Source organism: Halichoeres trimaculatus, unplaced genomic scaffold (genome assembly GCF_033239565.1).
Source record: "Halichoeres trimaculatus isolate MK-OKI-2021-1 unplaced genomic scaffold, fHalTri1.1 fHalTri1_scaffold_15, whole genome shotgun sequence".
Classification (NCBI taxonomy): domain Eukaryota; kingdom Metazoa; phylum Chordata; class Actinopteri; order Labriformes; family Labridae; genus Halichoeres; species Halichoeres trimaculatus.
The window spans coordinates 25,289,621-25,315,253 of NW_027437193.1; the positions used below are offsets into that span (position 1 = coordinate 25,289,621).

The 25,633-nt window shown below is 40.3% G+C and overlaps 3 protein-coding genes across 3 annotated transcripts; 1 reads left to right on the top strand and 2 right to left on the bottom strand.

The window, feature by feature from the left end:
* Positions 1 to 1,181: 1,181 nt before the first annotated feature.
* cmpk (cytidylate kinase) lies at positions 1,182 to 8,565 on the bottom strand. Its single transcript, XM_074688130.1, has 6 exons — positions 8,284 to 8,565; positions 6,359 to 6,505; positions 5,557 to 5,709; positions 5,391 to 5,467; positions 5,025 to 5,121; positions 1,182 to 1,958 (listed from the first exon to the last, which is right to left on the bottom strand). The coding sequence occupies exons 1-6, from the start codon at positions 8,425 to 8,427 to the stop codon at positions 1,917 to 1,919; spliced, it is 660 nt and encodes a 219-aa protein (XP_074544231.1). The 5' UTR covers positions 8,428 to 8,565; the 3' UTR covers positions 1,182 to 1,916.
* A 60-nt stretch (positions 8,566 to 8,625) lies between these two features.
* Positions 8,626 to 13,355, top strand: fam78ba (family with sequence similarity 78 member Ba). Its single transcript, XM_074688129.1, has 3 exons — positions 8,626 to 9,878; positions 10,063 to 10,342; positions 11,053 to 13,355. The coding sequence occupies exons 1-3, from the start codon at positions 9,544 to 9,546 to the stop codon at positions 11,293 to 11,295; spliced, it is 858 nt and encodes a 285-aa protein (XP_074544230.1). The 5' UTR covers positions 8,626 to 9,543; the 3' UTR covers positions 11,296 to 13,355.
* Positions 13,356 to 13,985: 630 nt separating this feature from the next.
* On the bottom strand, positions 13,986 to 22,901 carry slc35a3b (solute carrier family 35 member A3b). The gene is made up of 7 exons (XM_074688128.1): positions 22,752 to 22,901; positions 22,495 to 22,649; positions 21,310 to 21,432; positions 20,955 to 21,129; positions 16,305 to 16,423; positions 16,031 to 16,164; positions 13,986 to 14,129 (listed from the first exon to the last, which is right to left on the bottom strand). The coding sequence occupies exons 1-7, from the start codon at positions 22,867 to 22,869 to the stop codon at positions 14,036 to 14,038; spliced, it is 918 nt and encodes a 305-aa protein (XP_074544229.1). The 5' UTR covers positions 22,870 to 22,901; the 3' UTR covers positions 13,986 to 14,035.
* Positions 22,902 to 25,633: the final 2,732 nt, after the last annotated feature.

The window sequence follows — 25,633 nt, forward strand, 5'->3', positions numbered from 1 at the left end:
TGTTCACCCCTATTCGTAAACTTTTTTTTTTTTTTTTCATTTTCAATTTTAGCAAAGACATGCTATAAAAACGAAAACAGCGTATTTTGAATTTGTGAGCTTAATAAATAATAAGAATAGATCTGAATTGAGAAAACACACTAAGGCTCTGTGGTAGCTAGAAAAGTTAGGATGATTTTAGAGAGGACTGGATCATTGATTTACAGGGGAACCAAAAGGTATACAATTCATCGTTAGAATATTTATTAGACTTGGATTACCAATCTGTCATACCGATGAGAAACTCTAGAAACAATTTTTAGATAAAACAGTCTTTTTGTCTCTTTTAGACTTAACATTCAGATATCCATTGTCTGAACTTCCGTCTTCCCCCTATTCAAACGAAATGGTTCAGTCGTGTCCTGAACCCGTGTTTAGCCTACTGACAGGTATCCGCATGGAGAGCCGTGCAGGAAAGTGTTTGATTTTCAGGAAAGGTTGGGAATGACTTAGACATTTTTTGATTAGATGAGAGATTCTATCCATGAGTGTTGGAAATAAACGGAATAACGCAGTCCAACAAACTACTTTTTCCTATACTTTGCAGTTTGCCTACCTCTTAGTAGCATCTTTCTGAAACAGCAGACACTCCAAACATTTTTTGTATTGACTGTGCGTCGATAAACCAAATAAAGAAAAGCATGACAAAGATAAGAGGTGTGAGACAAGCCATGACAGCTGTGTGCTGAACTGTTTACGGTTTACGGTTTTAGTAGAGACCATGGCAGCTAATTAGCTGCTAGCTAAAATTTAGTTTTAACAAGGCACTGTCACGGTTAAAATCATTGTAGGAAAAAAAGGGGGACAATCAATCAATCAATCAATCATGTTGGCCTATTATTTCTAAATCTTTCATTTTTAGCCTTGGATATTTTAATTGTTTTCTTTAACATACTTACCATTTACTTGGTCATTGATACAGTGCATTTTCAACCAACGTGGACCAAACAGTGAAACACAGCTGGGGTGAACCTCTTCATGAAGTTTACTGACATCAGGCGCCCCCTGCTGGCTGATTCGGTTAATAGCATTGGCTTTGCCCACTTAAAATATCCATTTAAGAATTCAAAACCTTGCTAAAATTCTGTATTTTAAGTGATGGAAAACATTGGAATTATAAATAAAACACAAAGATAAGGTCATTCTTCAAATTTCACTTTTATCTTCTTCCTTCAGGCTGATACAGTACAACTGGTTGAACAAATAGTTTCCTCCCACCTAGTGTCAAAGATGTGAGCACATTTAATGTGTTAAGTTAATTACACAAATACCTTATAACTCTACATGTCACTAAGGCAGCCTGTCCTGCCCCTGTCCTGGTGTCTGTTAAAATGACACAAATGAGTATTAAGTATTTTTAATAGGATCTTTTCTCTTCTGTCAAGTTTTAAATGGATTCAAGTCTGTAATCAACAGCTCAAACAATTATTTGGTCTGAAGCATTTGGTGGCTTCCACTGACACGATCTACTGAAAACATTAGTGAAATTTTCTACTGTTGTTGACATTATTAGTCCTACAAGTGCCTTTGATTGACAAAAAAACAGCTTTTTGAAGATAATGATCTCTTTAGCTCACATGGAAAGGCCCCATACTATGAGGAAAATCTATGATTTTCTAATGTGTAGCTGCTAGGCATTTCTAATCCTCATCCATACTTATACACACTGCAGATAACACATACATACCCCCAACACACACTCACACACTCACACACACACAAACCGTACACATTTACAAAAAAGATGGAAAACAAACAAAAAAACAGTAATCAAAAGTAAAAAGTCGAATGAGTGGACATATAAACCTGTAGAGTACTTGCAGTTGATAAAAAGAAAACTTAAAAGGTAAATGAATGTTGTTGGCAGCTGCAGGACTTCAACCCTCTTTGTCCAGGATGGATTTAACGTCAGCAAACACCTGGAGGAGACAAAAATGTTAAGTTTAGTTTTTCATCCCATCACTAATATCAGTTGTTACATCCTGCTGAAAAGTTTTGGTTAAAGTACCACTTTAATTTTTGGTTGATGATTTAGCTATTTAATATAAAACTTCAGGAAAAGTAAATCAAATGCTCTAGTAGCTATTTACCAAAGCTCCAGTCGACAGTAGATGTAAACCTGACGAAAATGAAGCAATGTAACTTTTAGAAGTTGACTCACACTGAGTTGCAAGATGACATTTTTATCTTTCTACAGTAACATGTTTTGTTCCAGTTGACTAATTATTCATTTTCTCTATGCTCAAAACCTAAATCAATTTAAAGGAGAAAAACTGTTGTATTCACACCATAGTTCACTTGATATCAAGCACGTAACACTGCAAAAGGCATACATTTCAGAGTTAGATAGATGTGTATTTTAAAGATGCTGTGAGGAGGATCAGTTTTAACTGGACTGTATCACCGCCCTTTGGCCTGGAGTCTCTCACACAGATGTGATAACGTGACTTTTACTAAGGGATGTGTTTGTTTTGGAATTAAATAGAGATCGGGCTGAAACAATTTTTCAACTTTTTTTTTACCAGATACAACGCGCTTAAGACAGGTATTTATCGGTATAAAGTAGCGCTCTTGTTTAAAACGTGACGACAAGCACATGTTGTTTGTTTGTAAAGTAGTGCAGTAGCCGGCCATATCGGAAATATAGAGGAAAAATACGTTTTAGTCAACCCCTTGCTATTCTAAATTAATTGTCTAAGTTCTCTGAGCTTTCTGGTGTGCTGGCTCAAGTTTGGGTAAAAAAACAGTTTGAAATTCCTCACTTCTGTTCGAAATATGAATTTATTTTCTGAGAAAGAGTCTGACTTTAAGCACGCCATGATGCTGGAAAGTTTTCTGGTTATTAGGACAGGTGGTCTGATAAATTTGTAAGACTAAAAAGCAGCAGGTAAGTACAATGTGCAAATAGCATCATTGGTTGTGGAGGAGAGCCTCGACTGTGTTGATAAGGAAATATTCGAGTGGAGTTTGTCTTCAGGTGACCTTCATGTAAAGTAAACTCCTTTATTTTTCCATCACACAGCCGAGAAAGCTTCCCGTTCTGCCTGACTGTGGATAAAACTATTTATGTCAGTGTTACTGATGAGTGACATCTTCTATCTATTTGTTACAACCTCACTATTAGCCGGGGCTGAGTAAAAACATCCATTCATCAGTGCCTATTCATCAATTCAAACCATCCTCATTTCTCTTGTAGTGAAGCTTCACACCTGGTGGGAGCAATGTACGGTGATTCATATGGTTCAGAGACATCTCTTGACTGAACAGCTGTTTGGTCAACAAATCTCCGACAGCAGAGGTGGCAATGCAATGTCAGCATCTATACATTGAAAGCTGATGTTTAGATTTGGATCTGCAAATGGAAAGGACAAAGCTAAGCAACCACTTGAGATGACACCCTGCCAGTTAACATCAAACTTCAGATCCCAAACAAACACAGCGTCACAACTTGATTGAACACTTGATTGCAGTCAAGCTCTGTTCACAGAAGATAAAAGAGTCTTTGGCGATCTTCATCTACATGGATGAAGAACATTTCAGTGTCAACCCATAGGCTGTAAAAAACATGGACGTCATCTTGCTCAGCTCAAGGGGTGCGAAATGAAGAGAGGAGAGAGGATGGAGGAGATTTGTTTTTAGAGCAATGGGACATCCTTTCTTCTGGAGCGTCACATGAAGCGACGTGTTTAAGTGATGATGGCATCAGCTGATCACCTCTGGATCATCTGTCAGTCAGCTCTAACAGCTGTTTGTGTGTCTGCACACGTGCGCTGTAATAACTCTGATCAAACAGAAACAGTAAGAGAGATTTGACTGTTCCTTAAACCAGTTAAACACACGTTACCATGAAGAAAACCTGCTCTCTGTTTATTCTGTGCACTGTTTAGAAGCTCACGGATCACTTTTGGGGTAAAATGCGTAATTGTGAGATTATTTATGAACTATTCAGCCCTTTTCTAGAGCGCATCTGATTGTGAACTCTGAAGCTTATTAATATAACCCACCTTATTGTGTCTCAGGAAGATATTATTTATCAGTCAGTTTTCTGTATTAATCCTCTGTTATATTGATTTGATGATGGTTGTGTTCAGTGTTTTGTGCTTTAAACTCACAAGAAACACTTTATTACCAGACTTATGATCAGTTTCTGAACGATCCTCTGTGCCTGTTTTCAGCTCCTCTTTTCTCTCATTAAACTCCGTTGTGTTTGTGAAGTTTCATGTAAAGTCTGAGCCTCTGCAGTGTCCAATCAGAGAATGATATTCCATATGGGGGCGTGTCTGTCAGTAAAAAGACTTCCGCAAAGCCAGCTCTCATGTTTCCTTGATCATAGTTCCTCCCACCAGTCTCCGCCATCCTCTCTCCTCTCTCCTCCGAGCACAATTATCGCTTTGGGACAGTCTTTAAAATGGCGACTAAGAAAGTACTTCTGGTGTCGCAGTGGCGATAGGACTGAGGAGGCACGAAATTAACGCATTGAGGCGCAACCAAGGTGAGGTTGCCACAAAAACTGCTCCCCCTGGTGGCTGGCTGCAGTATGGGTAAAAAAATCCAGCTCTCCAGTCATTCCAGATGGGCTGTGGTCAAACTTTAAAAAATGAATACACCTCGTAGAAATGTTTCTCACGTCTGATTGTTAAGGTGATTTGAAGATATCATTTGGCTGCCTTGTATTCAAGTCCTCTTTTTTTTCTAAAAAGTATTGTTCTTATTAGTAACAAGAGGTCAAAAACAAGGTTTTACGTCACATTTAATGATTAAACGATGATTGGCAGCTGCCATTCTTGTGTATTTTTTTCAGGGATTGTAAAATATGTTGGGAGGTACAGTCAAGAAGTGATTAGACTCTTGAAAGAAAAAAAATATATATTATTTTTGTCACCCAGCACCACTCAGATTCTCCAAGAATCCCTCATAGTCTCTACTGTGCATCAGTAGCCAGGATGTTCACAGACATTTTCCTGCAGTGGATTCTGTTTACTCACCTCATCCACACCACGAGAGGCGTCCACAGTGCGCACCTTGCCCAGCTTCTCATACAGTGAAATGATTGGTCGTGTAGACTGCAGGTAGGTTTGGATTCTGCATGAAAGAGAAATATGCCGAGTTATCGAGGTCAGATAACACAGGGGAGTTGAAGGAGGCACAAATTAGGTCAAAAACACACATGCAGGTATCCAACAGCTGACTTAAATGGGTCAGACAAATCTATACTGATCAAATATGCTTGTTGATGCAGGCAGAATCAAACCAGAGCATGAAGTCAATTAATAGCCAAAGGCAGCAGTTATTACTCAAGGGATGAACACTCATTAGAAAAGCTGAGCAGACTTTGTTTTATGTCAGTTTACCTTTTCTCCAAACTTTCTCTGTTGTCATCTGTGCGCCCACTATTCTTCCCTCTTTCTAGACATCTGTCAATGCAAATCTGTGGACAAAAACAGGACAGAAATCACTGCCTGAGAACAAATTAGGATATCAGCAAGAAGATCAGGCTTTCCACTTTCCATGACGTACCTCATTACTGCAGTCAAAGAAGAGCACAAACTTGACATCTGCTTTGCCATCCATGACGGTGTTCCAGCCCTCCAGGTTGTCCTCGTTACGGGGGAAACCGTCTATGAGGAAGCGGAACTTTTTCTCATCTTGCTGCATGGTCTCTTCCATTGCCTTACAATAGAAGAAGAGAATAAATGAACATGCTATAATGTTTAAATATAGACTATTCTAGAAGCTGTTAGCACAACTGAAAGAAAGCATTCAGCCAGGTCCTGGTCAAAAATGATCATGATAAACTGAACAGCTATGAAATCATGCTGGAATTCAAAATGGTTTGGTAACACGTCAAAAATGTTCAATCATTGAAAATTCAATGTGAACAGGGTCACAATTTCTACTTATTCTGCTAAAATTTACACAAAATTCAAAACTACATTACTTTTACTTTTATACTTTTGAAACTCAGATCTTTCACATACTCATTAAGTATGTGCAGGCTGGTGTGAGCTGGTAGCCCGTATAACCACCAATGAAATCAAAGACACAAATGAAACAAAATGAGTTTTTTTTTGTTGGGACCAATAATTTGAATTGTGCTTGTCAAAGGAAGTACTGTCAGTCAAGGCAATATGTCAATAGTTAATAGATCCTTTCTATTTTAATTTTAAGATAAAAAAGGTCAGGGAATGTTTGCTAAAGCTTTTAAGCGAGCATTTAAGGAATTTAAATAGTGAAGTAAATCTAAGTCTGCTCTGACAAACTGATGAGAGTCTGACTCCTGCTACACAAACCTGATTTAGAGCCTGTATTTGGTGCATACCTTCTTGAGTAAGTTGATTGTGATCTCTACAGGGACTATTTTCCCTTCTTTGATGTAGGTGGAGATGAGCTGTCCAAACTCAGACCCCTCTCTGGTTCGCTCCGCCCTGAGCAAGTCCCCAGCTGACAGATGGGTGAAGCTGTAATTCTGAAAAGACACAAATGAATTTATGGATATGTGATGTTAATTCCATCAAGATTTTTTCTCATCAAAAGCGAACGTTTTGAAGACACCACTTCCCTCGATAGGTTATATCAAAACCAGTTTGTTCTCTGCCTATGCTAATACCCAAGCGTTTTTAAATACAGCTCTTAAAGGTCACATCCCCTCCATTCACAGGCCAGCAAGAAATCCGTCCTTATGTACTGAATGAAAGGAGCCTCTATAAGTAGCTGTCATTCAGGCCAAACCAGCTTACTTAAGGCACTGCAGCCAACACCCAGTAACATCTTTGAACAGCAGTAGTTATAAAGTTTCTCTATAAGAAGCTCTCTTTCAGTCAAACACACACACATCAAAGAATCAAAGCCAGCCCCCAGCAGAGCCGCAGCCTTATGAGCTTCCACCAGTCTGACTGTGAGACAATCTTCAAAGCAGTCTCCTCAACTACAGTACAGGCTTTTGAAACTTTTCTGGTTTCTTGCAAAATAAAATGATTCTCAGAAGTAGTGATTAATCAGCAAGTAGGATAGAGTTTGCCGCAAATTTGCAACTCACGACATCGTAGACTTTGTGGAACAGCTTTGCTCTTAGCCCGTTTCACAGGCACATTTTAATCTATGCCTCCTTAATAACTGCACTTCAGAAATCTATTACAAAGGCAAGCATTTAATTATTGACCTATTCAAGTACAATCACTAAGAAACTTCAAACAGGGGAAAAAAGTAAATATCCTCCAAATCATTTTTTTTTTTTTGACAGATGGGGCGTCTAAGTCCACTCTAGATTCAAAGTTAGTTATTCACAACCTGAGCAGGTGAAAAGTCAGTGATAAGGTTACGTAATAGAGCAAATACCAATGCCCAAAGTTATGCAGGCTCTAAGTTAAGCATTTATTGAAGCACCTCTAAAGAGCAGATATAAGGGCTTATCAGTGAGAGATCAAAATGCCAAGGAGGGGTAGAAAAGACCAAATAAATAACTAAACATATACATAAAGCTTTAATAGATTAAACAAAGGCAACAAATGGTTTCTCGATTGTCGACTGTACAGATGTTAAAACAGTGGGAGATAGATTGACTACACATTATTTAACAGCAAGCTAAAAATAAACATAATTCAAAAACCTGCCAGAGGCAAATACTGTGAAGCTTTGAGGATTTAAGAATATTTAAAATGTACTTTTTAATGCTTATACGTCAGTGGAGGGTTATATTTAAGCACATGTATTGTACCACCCTGTGCGGCTAACTAGCCAGCTGTCCGGTGTACCGGTTCCGCGAGTGACCCAGCTCATTGTAGACTTTCAGTCAAATACGTCAGAGGTTGTCGTAGTAACAGCGGATGTTGAAAACGCGAGGAAGGTACGTAGCATTTCTTCCGGCCACGTTCACGCAAACAAGACTATGGAGCAAAATCTGAAATAGATTTTGACATTTACAAACGATTGTAAATATCATACGAAGTGGCTCGGGAAAAGAGAGATACAAGCTCTTCTTTTTTTTACCACGTCAAACACAGACCCATTCGGCCGCAAGTCGCCAGACAGCAGAGTCACAACTTAGACCGAAACACCGGCTAACACAGGTTCATTTTAGAGGACAACCGGAAGTCAATGTAATTAATACATTATCAAGTAGTAAAGACCGTATCAAAAGATGAGCCTGACTATAGATCACCTAAATACTATTTTCAACACTACACGCCTAATCGTAAAACATTAGGGTCTTCTTTTCATTGTGTTTTCTCTCGCCATCTCTCATACCTCCACGATCCTGGAGCATTGTGTCCCTTTACCAGCGCCAGGCCCGCCCAGCACGAACACAACCTGCGGCTTCATCTTCAGCAGCACAAGGTTCAACAAGCTCGGCACCCTCTGAGACACGTATCCAAGCACACGGCCGATCATAAACCAGCAGCCACAGGCGTGGACCGGTGGGGTGGAGACAAATACAATAAGGAGAGCTGAATGCGTGTCAGTGCTGAGTGCTAGGAAGTCGATGAGCTAAACGAAACGATACCATTTCCGCTTTTGACCTCAACAACCAATGGGGTTGCACGTAGGAGTGACGCTACAATATAGCCACACCCCATTGCACTTGTTATTTTTTTTCAATGCAGAGGTCGGGTGACGCCCCTCCCCTGCCTCTCCAGCATCAGCACCTCCAAACCGAACGAGGCGAACCCGCGGCTGGGAAAGGATGCTCTCCGGTCCGCGATGTTCACCGGCGCGAGGACTCATAATGTTGACAGTCGAGAGACGCTCGCGCCACTGGGTATAGTCACCGTTATCTGCTCGTTTATGCTGCCTCGCTGCCTCCATTCATCATGCACCATTCATGCATCCCCAAGAATGGAAGCACACTGGGAGGAAAACATTAAAATAGTCGGCGGTCGCCCCGTTATCTGGCCTTTATGTGCTACGGAATCGCTAATTTGATGAAGCATCCTTTGATGTAGGTCAAGGTGATGAAGAGCCCGGTTTTGTCTTTTGAGGGCGCCGCTCGAATGTAGGGCTAATACAGAAAAAGCCAAGCAAACAAAAGGCATTCAGCACCCCCTGCTCTGACGCACCTGGCTGCCCTGTCGCTGCTTGACATGACAGCGCAGAGCCGGGCGCAGAGCAGCAGGATCAAGGGGCACCGACGTGCAGCCGGACGTGTGGACTCAACGAGGAGCAGAGGAGCCTCCGGACGCACGGCGGAGCAGCAGCAGCAGCCCGGGAGAGGCCGGATTGCAGTTTCTGGGGACGAGCGCCAAGGGCAGTGCGGCAGTCAGCAGGCAGACCTGGGGGAGGAGGCTGCGGAGATCTGTGATACTTACCCCCCAGGCCCCACTTTCTCACCCTCACCAATATATTACCTTAAAAATATGCTGGTGGATGTTTTTGTATTTCATCAATGGTGACTGTGACACTCCCCATCATTTTTTTCGTTCCTGTTTTCTTTCCCAACCAATCATCGACGATGAGCAATTAAAGGATTAGATCTGCTCTTCAGGCAAGGGTGGAATCCGGAGGGGACTGATGTGCATACTGGCCAGGAATCATTTGCTCCTTTCTTCTCTGGTTTTGCTCATTTTGCTTGGTACCTGCACTATGGGCTGCATTCAGAGCATCGCATGTAAGCCCCGCATCAGACGGGAGAACATTGTAGTGTATGAAGTGTCAGCCTCTATTGACCAGTGTCCAACCATCATCGAGGAGAACTCACCGATTGTGCTCCGGTACAAGACCCCTTACTTCAGGGCCTCAGCAGGGGTTGTGATGCCTCCAGTGCCCCGCAACGAGACCTGGGTGGTGGGCTGGATCCAGGCTTGTACCCAGATGGAGTTTTACAACACATATGGGGATATTGGCATGTATGTTTTTTGCTGAACAGTTGGCTTAACTTTTACTTCAAAATGACCTCAGCTGGTGTGGTGTTCTATAACACAGGCCTCTTTCTGTGTCTCTTGAACACAAACATCAAAACTCTTCTCCTACAACTGCAAACAACTGTCATCCAACCCTCTGCTTCTGCCCTCTTCTGTCCTCTGTCCACAGGTCCAGCTGGGAGCTGCCAGAGCTGCGAGAGGGTCGGGTCAAGGCCATCAGCGACTCAGATGGTGTGAGCTACCCCTGGTATGGCAACACCACCGAGACAGTCACACTGACTGGGCCCACGTCCAAACCATCCCGTCTGACAGTCAGCATGAACGACAACTTCTATCCCAGCGTGACCTGGGCTGTACCCATCAGCAACAGCAACACACCCATGCTGACCCACATCACCCGGGACCAGAGCTTCATCACCTGGCTGGTAGCCATGAACTCTGTCACTAAGGTGAGATAAAAGAAACAGAAAATGGTCTTACACAAGAAAACTTCCTCCAAATCACTCTCTCGATGCTGGCCAGAAAACATGTTATTTGTCCTGTGTGTGGCCAGTTTAAATGCTGGATATGCATCTTTCGATGCAGCTCTTGCATTGCACTCACAGACTGAGCATGATGTAATCAGCTCCCCCTGCTCTCTGCTTTATGGTGTAAAGTTACAAAGTACCTCATTGTTGCTGTCTGCTGGAGAAAACCCCTGCAAAGGCCCATCAGGAGTCAGTCTGGTTTAAAATGAGTGTCAGTTTTCTGTGCAAGCTCATAGCAGATGGCTGTTCATTAATGAGTCTAGTTCTGCTCAAGGTTTCTGCCTGACAGGCTGCTGTTTGTTTGGAGGTAGCTGAATGTTGAGTCCCCAGACAATACCTATTTACTCATCATTAACAGAACTTGTGATCCAATCCAAATGATTGATTTATCAAGGTTGTCTTTGTGAGTCATTTTCTAAGAAGTAGAGAGGGTTATCAGGCGTGTTTTCTATGTTGTTTGTACCCAGGACACAGAGGTGGACGATGGGATTAAAGTTCTATAATTAATCTCTCATCTGTGTAAGATAAAAACATTTGACAAAGCCAAAGAAGCAAACCATTTATTAGGGCGGACTTCACTACAAGTCTGTCATCAGAGTGCTTCATAATGCATATCTTCTCCCCTCACACAGGAGCGCATCGTGTTGCAAACAGTGCGGTGGCGGATGCGGGTGGACATTGCAGTGGACCCCGACATGCCTCTGGGCTCCCGGGCCTCTTTGGTGGGTCGTCCGTATCAGGAGCAGCCGCACATCCTCAACTACCAGGAGCCCATCCCTCCCAATGCATTGGGGAGGCCAAATGCCAACGACGCCCAAGTGCTTATGTGGAGGCCGAGGAGAGGGGCACCACTTGTGGTCATACCGCCAAAATAAGAGACTTAAAAGGTTGCGCAGACTAAAGTATAATCGCTCCTCCTGGAGGAAAAGAGGGTTATGAGGGTGAAGAAGTCATGAAACCGATCAGGGCAGAGAGCTGATGCTTTCTCTGAGCTTGAGGTGGCAGTGGCTCACTAATCCTGGAAGATTCAAGAGGACCATTATAACAAGCCAGAGTGGATATTAAATCATAGATTTGGCACAATGCAGTGTCAATACTGATGTTTCATCTAGGCTTGATTGGCCCTCGACCAGTTTTGGACTGCTTTAAGAGTTTTGCCTGCTTTTTAATTATGAAGGAACACTGTTTTTTAGACATGCCGCAGAGGTATCAGACCCTAACGAGAACTGCATCCTGCATCCTTGTGTAAATCCTATTGCATGAGCGATCAAGGGAGAAGAGAAAAACTGTCCTTGAGAAGTTTAGGATAAGCATTTGTTTTGTATAACTTGATACCTGAAGACATTTTGATTGAAAAATCAGCCAAAAAAGAAGCAGAAAACGCAACCTCACAGGCTGGTTTAACCTTGTCAGTGCCAACAAAGGCCTTCCTCAGCACACTCAGTAATTATTGAAGGATGTATTCAGAACATTTTAAAGAGACAGAGTATTATAAGAATCTTTTTAATTTTAAGATAAACTCATGCATCAGTCAGATTGTAACAAGAGCACCCACCTTGCATAAAAGTCTGGAAAAAGAAAAACAAACCTGCACTAGTTTTCTCTGGAGTTTTGCTATCATACCAAATTTATGCACTGACATATTTTCAACTCACATGCCTCCGTAGTGGTGCTGATATTGTATTCAGATGGGTTACAAACTATCTGAGGGATGGGCTGGACGTGTTTCCACAGTGAATAAATAATGTCAGCTTTGCTTTAAATACAAGCGGTGTAAATGACTTGGAATGGTGCCATACATGAGATTTAAAACAAGAGGGTGATAGCAGGCGATTGATCATGGCTGGAATGGGGCCGAATTGCACTCAGACCCAAGGTCGATTTGGCAGTAACCAGGCCATGGTGCACTACCGAGTTACATAAATATTACATCAACCAGGGGATCTGAATGTAATTTTAATACTTCCCTTCACAAGGAATTAAATAAGACTGCATCTTTAAAATGATCTGTCTGATTTAGTGACATGATTTGCAGGTAATTTAATTATATTTCTAAAGGAACCATCTACAGTATTGATTATTTGATGCATTGCAGAGCTAGCCTTAAGCCAATGCACTTTTGCAGTCCCTGCACAGGTCTTTTGACATATTTGACACAATGTTGCAATTTCTGCTCTTCACATCAGCGTGTTATTTTGCATCAGGTTTCTGCAGGATAACCACACATAAAAGCCTTCCCATGTCATGGCGTCGGTCTGTCCTGTGGCTCGGTCCAAGTCCCTGCCTGCCACTCCACGCGCAGGTCACATGACTCATCCTCCATCTGTGCTTCTCTCCAGGTTCATGCCTCACCTTCCCATCTGCCTGCTACTTTTCTCCCCTGTCTGTCCACCTCATCAAACACACAGTGTCCACGTACGAGTCGGCTCTGAGAACCTATGCAAAGATTTTAATATTCAGCTGTGGCAAGAAACAACAATAAAAACCAAGGGTAAAAAAAAGTCAAAACAGCACAGATGAGACTCGGTTTTGTTTTACTTTTCAGGGACGCTGTGGTATAAAAATGGCTTTTTCTACTCTGTGAAACTGAAAGAGGTTAAAATAGGTTAGATTAATTCAGTGTGTCTACAGTTGTCACAGCACAGCAGTCCATTCAGCTATCTGTTGCTATAGAGACTGGCTTGGTTATACTGAGAGCGCTGCAACTGGAACTGAAAAAAATATGTTCAAAATATTCATGGGTGTGCCTCACTCTGTGTATTCATTACTGTGTGTGTGTGAGGGGGGGTGTACACACACACACACAGCTCTAGTTTATCAGTTCATTTCTCTTTGAAGTAACACAAAAAAGAGGAACACAGTGCCCAACTTTCAGCATTAAAGATGCAATAATTTATTCATTCGTTCTTACATAAAAACCCTGATTTGTACCTCTAAAAAACAGTTGAATGAGCGCTTTCACATTACTACCCAGAGTGGAGCAACAAGGTCGAAGCAGTTATTTTCCATCTTATCTTATCTTATCTCATATAAAAAGACATCCAGAATCTTTGAAGAGAGGAAACCCCTCCTCTCTGCAGCAAGTGTGCTTCTCATTCCACCACTAGATGGAAGCCCTACAAAGGACTTTTCCTCTCTTTGAGGAACTGAGATCAGCATTTCTAATACCCTTCTGTTTGAAAATAAACTTCTTTTCCCACATCCCAAAACATACCAAACTTAATGACAAAGAACCTGAAATGTGTGCTTCCATTCTGATGTTCTGGTCCCTTGAAATGACACCTGGAGTCAGTCACTATTAAGGCCAAACAACTATGAGAATTTAGAAGCCAATAAAAATGATAGTATTGGCAGTGTTATAGCCAAATTTATATAACTGCAGCCATATCAAGTCAGCTTCAATGTAACTCTGATAGTTTGACCTATGTTTTCGTCCTGTATTTCCAGGGATAGGGTTTGCTCAGGCTTAACAGTGTCCAGCTGAAATTTGACAGCACCTTTTCAGCTTCAGTAACGTCTGTGAGCCAAACTCACTGCCACAGTTCCTGGAGTTCTTCTTTCGTGTTTGTCCATCATCACCCCTGTCAGACAGCACAGTTCAGAGGAGTATCTGTTTCACACTTTGATGGTGCTGCTGTGAGCAGGTTTGGGCTCATAGCTATAAAGAAATGTGGCAGTAATGACCAGCACAGCACCTGGGAAAAATACACTGAGGGAGAGGGGGAGAGGAAATAGAGAGGGGAAAAATCATTAGAATATATCAAACTAGGACTGTCATGCTTGAAACTTTGTGAGGCGGAACTATGACACAGTGGCTCCTTTAATGATAACGTCTGGTAGTATGAACTGTTCTGTGCTCAGTTAAATGTTTGCTAAGCTGAACATCTTGTTATATCTTGAAAGGTTGACGAATATGAATACTTGCACAGAACAGAGACAGCTAACTGCTATGCAACGTTTGTAACTCAGCAGGGTTTTTTGTACCTTTTTACTTTGACAGCTCTTGCTAAATTATTTACAATGACATGGGTTATTATGTTTATGAGTAACGTTTTAAGTATATTTTCACCAGGCTTAAGTTAAGCAATTACTGAGCCCGAAACATTACATGGGAAATACTAATTAAAAATATCATTATCATTCCTGGACAGGTGGGTAAGCAAATCGAGCACACCCTTTCCACCAGCTTCAGTAGCCTATGTGATTTCCTGCCTGACTCACGCTACAGGACTACAGGCTTACTCTTTTGTCTTTTTTCAGATAGTGTTTGTAGCTCATTCCCAGCTTAAAATAAATTTCAATCATGCTATCCCTGTCCATCTCGTAACTTAAGATGCCCCTAAAAGAACTAGAGACATTAGGGAAGGCGTGCTCAAGGTGTTATACTTGTTTTCGAGAGGACGATATAGTATTTCATGCGCATGTTATATATTTCCTGGGCAAGTGGTATTTTGTGGGAACTAAATTAGTATTTCATGCCAACAAGTTATTTATCTTTCATGTCTGGGACTCTGTAGCTTACCAACATTTGCTAAGTAGCATTAAACAAAGAAATGTAACAGCTGCGTTAGCATCTTTGTAGAGCTGTACTTAGAAACACTACTAGTTCTTTGTAGATATACTACCATTAACATGTTCAATCAATCAAAATTTAAATGCTTATTCAGTAAGTATCCAGTGTTGCTAAAAGCAATGCTAGCTACTTTGTGGGGCTGCACGTAGTCATATCCTAGTAGCTAATTGCTACAGAATGCTAATCAGAAAGCTAAATCACTCACAATGAAAAGCCTATGTTGTAAATTTAAAGTAGGAACATTGTTTGCCATGTGTTAGCATGTGAGCTAAGTAACAACCTCCAGTCTAACAAAATGAGACACATACACACCAAGCCAAACAAAAGCTGTTTTCAAAGCAGAAATTAACCTATTTACAGCCTGGTTCAAAAAATGTCTCTCTGAGTCGCTAATTTCACTATAGGCACACACTGTACAGATGAATTTTTTCTAACTCGGCTGTTAAGAGGATATTGAGATCGCAAGCTCGCCCAATCAGAGGCACAGCTCAGGTCACGTGACTGATGGGCGCCCTATAGCTGTACTCGAAGCCCCCACCACTTCCAATATGGCTGCTATAGCGGATTCGCATCAAAATCCATTTCAGAAACAGACAGGTGACGTCAGGGCGACTACATTAATTATACAGTCTATAATGTATGCACGCTACAGTTTGCTAACTGGCATGAATCACAGAGTCTCAAAGACACCCCATTGACTTAGAATTTATCCACCAAAATACAGGACAGTAAATTTATCTGTGTCAACTCTATGATGATTTTGGAACACTGTGTAGTTGAGATTTTTTTTTATTCACAATCACTAATGTTTATCTTCCAGCGGCTCTCATCTGATCACCAGAATCACTAAGACAGGCCTAAATCACACAGGAACCATAGTACTTGCTCACAACTTTAGGAGTTAATGTCAACATGGTCTCGATTTACTACCCAAAACATTTAGACTAACATGGTTAAAATTATTATTTTTTTGTTAAGAAACTTTAGTAGAGCGAACTATAAGCTGTGTGAGTGTTCATGAGAATTTTTATATTTACCTTGTGGGGTTAAAGTCATCTAACAAAAAATAGGAGAAGACCGCAGACAAAATGATGGAAATGGAAGTGGCGAATCCTTTGAGGATGTTGTCTGCATATTTAATGACCACTGCTATGACCAGCCCGCCCACAGCCTACAGAGAGTGAACACTGCATTATTTTAAGTACACTGCACAAAAAACAAACAGACATAAACAGTTTTAAACATACCAAAGTTATAGGAGTATAACAAAATATACTGCTTCATCAAAATGATCAAAACTTATAGGATCACCTGTAGGAAAACGACTATCCAGGTGATGGTGTTGTAGCCCTGAAATATTCCTGACTCTCTCACTTTTTTGCCGTCGTACACTATCATTCCTATAACACCGAACACAAAGCTGAACAAACCTGGAGGAAACAAGAGGAAACAAACAGGTGAAGTTTGTTGGACACATAGAAAATTGTTCAATGACACTGTCCCGCCACTAGAGGGCTCTGTAATCAAAAAATATGGTTACAGCTCTCCAGCTGAAGGCCCAACTGTTTGGTTTAACACATGAAGGAGAAAATTGTTGGAGGAGTCTTGACTGTGACCACATCCTATAACTCCTCCTCCTCCTCCTCCTCCCTAAACCACCACCAGCATTTCAATCAAACTTATACTGCGAAGCACAATGATTCGTTTTTGGAATATTTGTAGATAACAAAATTGCCTCCTTTGGAAATGTAACCAGTCACTTCTATCCTGGAATGAAGATTTTAGAGAAGGAAAAAGTAAGAGTAAAGTGAAGTCTAACCTTTAACCCTGTGACCAACTCTGCCCAAGTCATAAAAGGACAATCCACTTCAGACAGACCTCCAATTTGTGAGTGAGAACACTAATTACGCAGACTTTTATTGTTCAACTCATCTTCCCCTAATTACAAACCTCCTTAAGAAGGCAGTTTGTGAAAGTTGAACAGATAGACCAAAATACAAGAAATCTGAAGAGAAAGCTTAAACAAGAGGAACTATGACAATGAAACTTATTCTCCAGACTGTGACCAATTCCTCTCGTTGACAAACATTAATAATCATAGGCATCCTGACATATCCTTATGTAACGTTAAATTTCATCACACTACTTCCTCATTTTCATTCACTTACTTCAGTTTTACATTTTTGCAGGAACCAAGGAGCAATTCTTTTTTGCTAACATCCTGAGTAAAAAACGATCGTATTAACCAAGTAAAGTGTGTCTTTTCTGGCAGTCTGGTCCTACTCTTAAGGTAAAATAAGGTCAAGTGTCATGGGAAAACTTTTTGTAATGCCTAGATCAAGGGTCTTTAACCTGTGCCCCATGTAGCTCTTTGACTCTTTTGCAGTGGCTCCCTGTGGCTTAAAAAAATATTAGTAAAACTAAGATTTTTTTTTTATTATTTTGTAGAGGGTATTGACAATCACAGACACTGGCATTAAGTAAAATCACATTTTGGTGAACTAAATATGCATCACATCTTGCAACTTAGCTTTCAATTAAAAAAAAAGATTTTAATGATTTTTTAAATCCTTTTTTTTTTTTTTGACAAATATACAAATTTAAAAGAAAAACCTTTTTTAAATAATTTGTATGTTTTTAATTTTTTTTTTTAATTTTTGCAAATTATTTGAATTCCATTTTTTTGGAAAAAATTTGCTACATTTTTACAATTTCTTAAAAATATAGCAAATTTTTGGAATCTTATTTTTTAAAAATTTTGTTCATTTTCTATTTTTTATTTTTTCCAAATTGCATTTTTTTTCAATATTTAAATTTTGCAACATTTTTGCAACAAATTATAATTTCATAAATTTTGCAAATGTATAAAATTTATGATGTTACAAATTTTACATTCTTAAAAAAATACGTATATTTGCAAATTTATTAAAACTGAAAAGTTAAGACATCACATGTACAATTTTATAAACACAGAAAACTTCTCTTTAAGATAGTTATTTAATACATTTTTACTATGTACAGAATTTTACACTTTTAACACTTTTGTGGCTCCTGAATGACTTTAGTCCAGGTGAGCTGAGGCAAAGTGGCTCCTATGAAAGTGAAGATTGCAGACCCCTGGGCTAGATCCTGATTCATCCAGTATAAAAAAGTATGTACTTGACTTAGCCTCCATGAAACCATGGCATTGCTACGCTTGCAGCCTTTCTTTCCTTGTCTCTTTTGTCTCTGTGGGATCTTTCTTGGACAGAAAACTTGTTGATGTTTTGCACAGCAATGTAAAAAAAAAGTCTTTGATACTGAAAATAAATTTTGAAAAAGGCACACAAGAGTAATTTTGTCAGGAAATAATTGTACACTGTTTCAAAAAAAATCCATAAATTAAAATACTTACAGTATGTGTGCCAGGCAGTAAGTGGTCTTAAAGCTCACACTTGGTGGTGTTCACATAAAATCATGATAACTGTATTTAACAACAATGTTTGTTTACGTTTCCTGCTCTGTGCTTGTTATAGTAACACTTAATTTTTCTTAAACTGTTAGCTCATATAATCTGAATTTACTGACAAATGTATCATTTATCTATGGTTCAAATTAAAATTCAGCACCATGGAAGCAGGCTTGTCGTACTGGTTCACTCCCTCACCCACATAGCTCAAGTTTGCTTCCAGCCTGGAGCTCTTGTCCCAAATGCCATCCCCCTGTTTTCTACTGGTTCAAGATAATCTCCAAACAAAGGTGTCATGACTCCAAAACTACAACTTGAAAATAAAATTCACCATCACAATGTAAAAATCAACCATGATGCATGTGTGATACTGTAAAGAGACTGATTAGATCTGACTGATGGGATTTATTGGGGCAAAGAGATAAAGAGCTGAGAGTCATCAGCGTAATAATAACAGTGATAGGATGTGCTGCGGATTGGGTTAACATTATTGCATTGACATGTAGAAGAAAAAATGAGTGGGGCCACTTGTGTCTCACTGCAGCTCTGATGCTAATTCATCACAAGCGCAGAGCTTCCTGTTTTAAAAAGTACATTTATTTCTCTGCATAAAAAACCTTAGCATCTTTGAAAGAGATATTTAATAACGTGGTAAGCTGGTGAGTATAGCATAATGCTCTGAATCAGAGATCTGAGTTTGGCGAGCAGCTTCTGTGCCATAACAAACATTGTTCAGAGGTTTCTACCCGCCACAGCTACAACCTCAACCAGCATTTATGATTAGGGCTGGACAAGTTCTGATACCAGGTATCGTATCAGGTCGATACCGATTAAGTCCTCCTGACCAGTAGTTGGTGCTACACTGCCGCGGTCTGACACCACGGAAAATGTGCATCAGGCCCTGCTCAGACAATATTAATGAACCTGGGAGGAATAACAGTTAAGCTGTTTTATTTTGCACTTCAGTTTACTTACAAATGACTAAAACTAAAAAAAAAAAAAAGGTTAACTCATGTGCATTATTTTAGACTTAATGGCAGAGTGACTGTGCTGAGTTTGTTCAAAATGATCTGTCACTGGGCTGATTTAAAGGGGACATATCATGCTTGTTTCTCCTTTTCACTATGCCAGACTAGGATGCCTGTACAGCATTTCTGCCCTCAGTACAAGTCATTTAGTTCCTTCATTGCCCCACAATAGCGTTCTCAATATCCTCATTTTAGGCTGTTCTGAAGATCTTGTTGAAACGCTCCGTTTCCAGAATGACCACCAGTAACCTCGCAACGTCGCAGCCCTTTGTGCTCTGATTGGTCAGTTCTATCAGAGGGGCGGAGGGGGTAGAGCCAGGGGGCGGTTTTTGCAGCATGGCAGTATTTACGAAATCGCCATATTGGATGGAGCAGACTGAGCGAGTTTGCTGTTTGCCAAAACTTCACCGTAAGGCATTGATAGCACTAATAAAATGGCAGAGTGTAGGATACGTTCTTTTGTATTGGACCCTGAGTCAGACCCGGACGGTTCAGCAGCTCAGGAGGACCCTAACCCTAACCCTAACCCTAACTCAAGAGGAAGTACTTGTACTGGCCTGAAAAAAAGGTTGTATTGAACATCCCTAATTAAAATGTCATTAAACAAACTTTTTCAACAATCCGATTCATTGCGCCGGCAGAGGGATGTATCAGCATTGGGTGTTCCCATTTCACAGTGTTTTTATATTTCCTCCATCAAAAGACTCAAAAAAGAGGAGCTGCACCTAGCAGTGATAAAAACAGAAATACAAGTGCCATGTTTCTTCTTGTTGGTGCATGCTGTCATAAAACTTTAGCACTGCATTCAAAATAAAACTTATAAAAATTTAAAAGGCCCACCAAAGAGAATGAGACTCACAAAAGGCGAAGGTCACATATACCAAAGCAGCAGATCTGAGTTTTAAGTTTCTGTTATACTGTAGGTTCAGCTTTATAAACACTGGGTTCAAACGTGATATTATAAGGGTCATTAGCCATACCGCTGGTTTCATGTACCTGTTTAACAGGCTTGGCAGTACTCCTAATAACAGGTTAACTGATGATGAACAGTGTACACTTCGAAAAGGTCAAAACTATTGTGCCTGAGTGGCACGTTATACATTTGGACAGATACTCCCAAAGTACTAAAACTTTGACTAATTGATTTAGAAATGTCAGAAAATCCTTCAAGTCAACTGGAGAAAGCCATTTTCAGCACACCATGCACCCAACAAAAGTTATCTCTTGACATTTTTACTAAAACTGAAACCAAGTTTTGAGATGCCAGGTTGCAACAAAATAAAAAAAATAAATTGATATTTATGAATCTCAGAAATTGTTTGTTTTTGGAAAATTAGCTGCAAAAAACACCCAAATAAGAAGAAAATAATGTTCATTTGGTCATTTTTATGTCACATGGAACATTACATCCATTGCTGCCAGAGGATAAAAAGCAAAAACAGGATTAAAGACTGCATGTCGGACAAATACTGGCTTCTAACTCACCCAGCTCGATGTTTCGGATCCACACACTCTGTTTAGTCTCTTTGAGGATTTTCTCAAAGTAAACTCCGGCAAAGCCACTGGACACGCAGGCCATCAGCACAGCCATCAGCCCCATAAACTGAGAGCTTCCAGTCACAATCTTCTGCTCAGTGTCTTCTCCAGAGTCTGTCGGCCACTGTAGAGGTTAAAACACAGGGACAGGCAGAGCACTTCAAACATGAAAAGCTTTAAAGTTATATAACTCATTTACAAATAATCCACCTGATCAGTGAATCAATAAGTGGTATCAAAATCAAGAGAACAGTCCACATTTATGCAGCAGCTTTGTTTGTTTACTGTTCAGGTTATCAAGCACCTGTACGAGAGCGACGCCGGCCATGAGGAGGAGCAGTGAGAGCCACTGGTAGAGACCCAGCCTTTTCCCAAGCATGGAGACTGAAAACAGTGCTGTGGTGAGGATTTTCAGCTGATAAGTAATCTGTGAAAAGCAAATAGCAACAATTTACTTTTATGATTATGAGTCTATTCAATCAGCAATCTTTTAAAATAATGTTTGCAGAAAGTTCTTTGATTAATTGTTGATGATTAATAAAACTATCTCCAGAGGATCAGACTTATTCCTACTTAAATGTTACACTCCCTTTCAGCAGACTGTCTGCTACAATTTGGTGTTAGTTGCAGGTTTGTACGATAATTTGTTTCCTGACAGTGTTGAAAATCATGATGACCCAGAACATATTTCATATTCCAGATCTTAGCGTCAAAGAATATTGCCAGGATCTGGATCGTACTTTTACATCCGTCAGAAATGATGGTGACCTTGTCTTGTATTGTTTTGCAAAGCAATCCAACCATTTATGGTGGAGTTATATACACATATGGTGAAAACAGCCCTATCTCACAATGATAAAGAATCCTTTAAACAGTCCTTGATCCAGACGGTGATCCACATCACCTCCAAAATTTAATAACTTCTTCCTTATCCCATTTTGAAGATTTTCTGAAAATTTCATCAAGATCCATTTATTAGTTTTTAAGTTATGTTTTTCACAGCCAAACTCCCAAAAACATAACCTCCTTGGCAATGGTAATAAAGAAATCATGAAATTAAGAGATAATTCTGTATCATGCTATTAGGTTATGATTCAATGTCACATTATAACTTGATCTTGATGGGGTTTTTTTCTAGCATTGCAGCTAAATGCTTCTGTAGGATGCTGCTTCTGAAGTGGGTAATATTCTGTTTCTTCTTCACTGCTGTCAATATTAGCAGCTGGTCAATATTAACAAACTGCTCAACAAACAAGTGAGGAGATCCCTGCAGAGCTGGCAGATTAAGATCACACACACACACACACACACACACACACACACACACACACACACACACACACACACACACACAAATACACAAACACACACACACACACACACACACACACACACACACACACACACACACACACACACACACACACACACACACACACACACACACACACACACACAGCGGGCTTGAACCTGCACAGTCATGAGTCACCTGATACGTGGCTGCATCCAGCTCGGATAAGGCCACATAGAGCAGATTGTTCTGCAGTGTGTAGATCCCAGCAGGAATGGCCAGCTTCAGGGTCTCTCCAAACTTGGTCACAATCTCCTCCCTCAGCAGCTGGTTCATCGCCCGCACACTGTAGCCTTACAGAGACACGGAGTGCGTTGACACTTACACATCAACGTTTACCCCATAGTTTTCAGGCTTAACCCCTACCTCTCCTTTTACCTAGTCCTGATACTTACTGGTGTCCCTAAGGGTCAAGAGGATGCAGATGAGGACTTTGAGTGCCTCGGCAGATATCACAGCGGATGAGGGCAGGTAGCGGGGGCCTTCTTCCTTTAGGGTGCGAGAGTAGCGCATAGTGAGGACCAAGGAAGTGGTCTGCAGCACGAGCACCCCAAGAGACACATACTTCAGCCTGGAGGGGTATGACAGGGGCGAGACCATGTTTTCTAAGTCTGAAGATGATGCCTGAAACACAGGGAGGAAAGAAACAGAATGAAAAATAAAATTTAAAGGGAGTATCACAAAAATAATAAGGATAAAATGGTGAAAGTGTGGGAGGGAACACAGGTATACAGAGGAGGTAAACTTCAGGGGGAGAGTCTGGAGAGGAATGCTTGTTAGTCGTTAAAAGGTAGTTAAAGAGAAATCTGTGGCCTGAGGCGGTGTCCTGAGTGAAGGGCATTCCTGCAGCGCTGCAGCACATAAAACACAACAATAAGACAAGCAATCAGAGCGCAGGGAGGGGGGGGGACATAGGAAAAAACAGCTGTCACCTTTTCTGTTCTTTGTCTGGATGTGTGCTCTTCAGCAGCGTACACACACATGCTACTGATCCAAGCGTGAGGAGTCATCAGTGAAACTTTCACCAAAACTGCAACTGTTAACTCCCTTATCAGTAACATCGTAACCTGATTATCTTGCATTTTTCTTTAATCCCTGATTGGTAAAATGTCAGATATAAGCTTATTCTGCTCTTTGAAGCTCCTGTGCAAAGTCATCAGCCAGCGATGAAACAGACTTGACTTGATACTGATGGCTCAATATGACAGATCAAAGTCAATCAGACCATCAGGTAGAAGAACAGAAAATTACAGATTCATTTAAATAAATATAACTGTCCCTACAGTTAATGAAGTGGATGCATCAATAAAACAGCTTTTCTTTCCAGCTTTCTAAGCAAAGATTCTCGGTGAAAAGAAAAAAGGTGAGACTGATAAGAACACAGAGCAGCAGTGATGTCCTTGGAGCTGTCACTCTATTGATTTTCAATTTACATCAAATATAAGAAGTTGTTACTTTCAAACACTGGCTCTAACTGTGACTCTAAGTCAGGGACGGCCAACCAGTCAGAGACCAAGAGCCACAAAAATGACCATCGTACTACAAAGAACCTCATCACACAAGTGGTCTTACAAACACACCAACTCTCACACATAAATGAAATGACATAAAATGGAAATCAGTACATTTCCAATTTTCAAAGCAAGATTTATTGTGTTTGTGTGAACAAAGTCGTACTTGGAGCCGTGATCTATCTATCTATCTATCTATCTATCTATCTATCTATCTATCTATCTATCTATCTATCTATCTATCTATCTATCTATCTATCTATCTATCTAACAGCCATGATCACATGAGCGATTGGGAGGAGCACATGTAGAAAAGAGAAACTGAAACTAAAGTTTCAATCTCATCACCCAAGTACTGATCAATACTGATATCAACGTTGGCATCAATATATCAATATTTTATCTTGATTGATTAGTACACCACTAATCTCTCTCTATATCTTTCTATGAGCAGATCTAAGGGCCACACACCAAAAGGCAAAGAGCCACATGCGGTTCATGGGCCACAGGTTGGCCACCCCTGCTCTAAGAGTACTATGGCGTCAAGTTAACATCCATGTTTACAATACCCAATAACAGTATGATCTGACAGCAGAGATGGCAAGTAACAAAGTGCAAATACTTCCTTACTGTACTTAGGTAGATTTTTTAGGTACTTTTACAAGTATTTATTTCGCTGATGACTTTTTACTTTTACTCAATATCACATTTCAACACATTTCCCAGAAAGGCTTGTTACTTTATATATAAAGCCTGGGCCTATATATTTTTTGGGGTTTTTTGGCACTGCAACATCAGTGTCAGAGCAGGTCTGCCACTCCACCCACATGTTACACCACTAACGTTTGAGCAGCTGCATGAAATGAAGCGGTGAGGGTCCCACACAGTCACAGGAGCAGCACCCATAGGCTTATTCAAAAGCGCTTTTTGAGTTTGTGGGTGCCCAAAACAACTCCTGGTGTATTTGTTGCATCTTGTGCAAACCAAAACTCCAGGAAGTTTTGGCGTTCAAGAACAGTCCATCAAGTACATTAGGACACACAGCAGGTAGTGTTTGTCCAAACAATAACATTGCTAAAGTAGATTTTATATAAATGATCCTGTGTTTACAGTCAGTGAATGGTGCAATAGGAATACTTTTTACTTTTAAAAGTACTTTTGAGTACATTTCAGAGTAGAAATTTTGATCAGAACTTGTTACTTTTACTCAAGCTGTTTTTTCACATAGGTATTTTACTTCCACTCAAGTAAGGGATCCAGGTACTTTTGCCATCTCTGTCTGACAGTCATGTTGTTTGTAATGATGGAAACATAGAAGTTCTCAGATCTGTCCCTTCAGATAAAGTTTACCATCTGCTGTCTAAAAGTAATGATTTACAAGTTTAAGTCCTTCACTTGAAAATCTACTCACGTAAAAGGACAAAGGTAATATCAGCTGTCTGAATTTAAAGTAAAGTAATTAAAAAGGGATCCATTCTTCAGAGGAAACGTGAGATTGATATAATCATCATTATTATTATTAGTAGTATTAAACTCATTGAATATATCCAAAGGGACCATAGATTGCATAATACACGTGGTCTTAGTGATGTAATCCTTCTGTTTCTAAAGGAGAGTTTTGAAGCATATCATCAGAGGTTGTCATGTTGGAGATGTTAGGTCTACCTAACTGAAGCCGATGTAGCCAAAGTCGAAGAGGAGGAGTCGAGGCGGGCTTTAAGCCTTCAGTGAGCCAATGAATCTGAAATATAACCTGCATTGTTCCA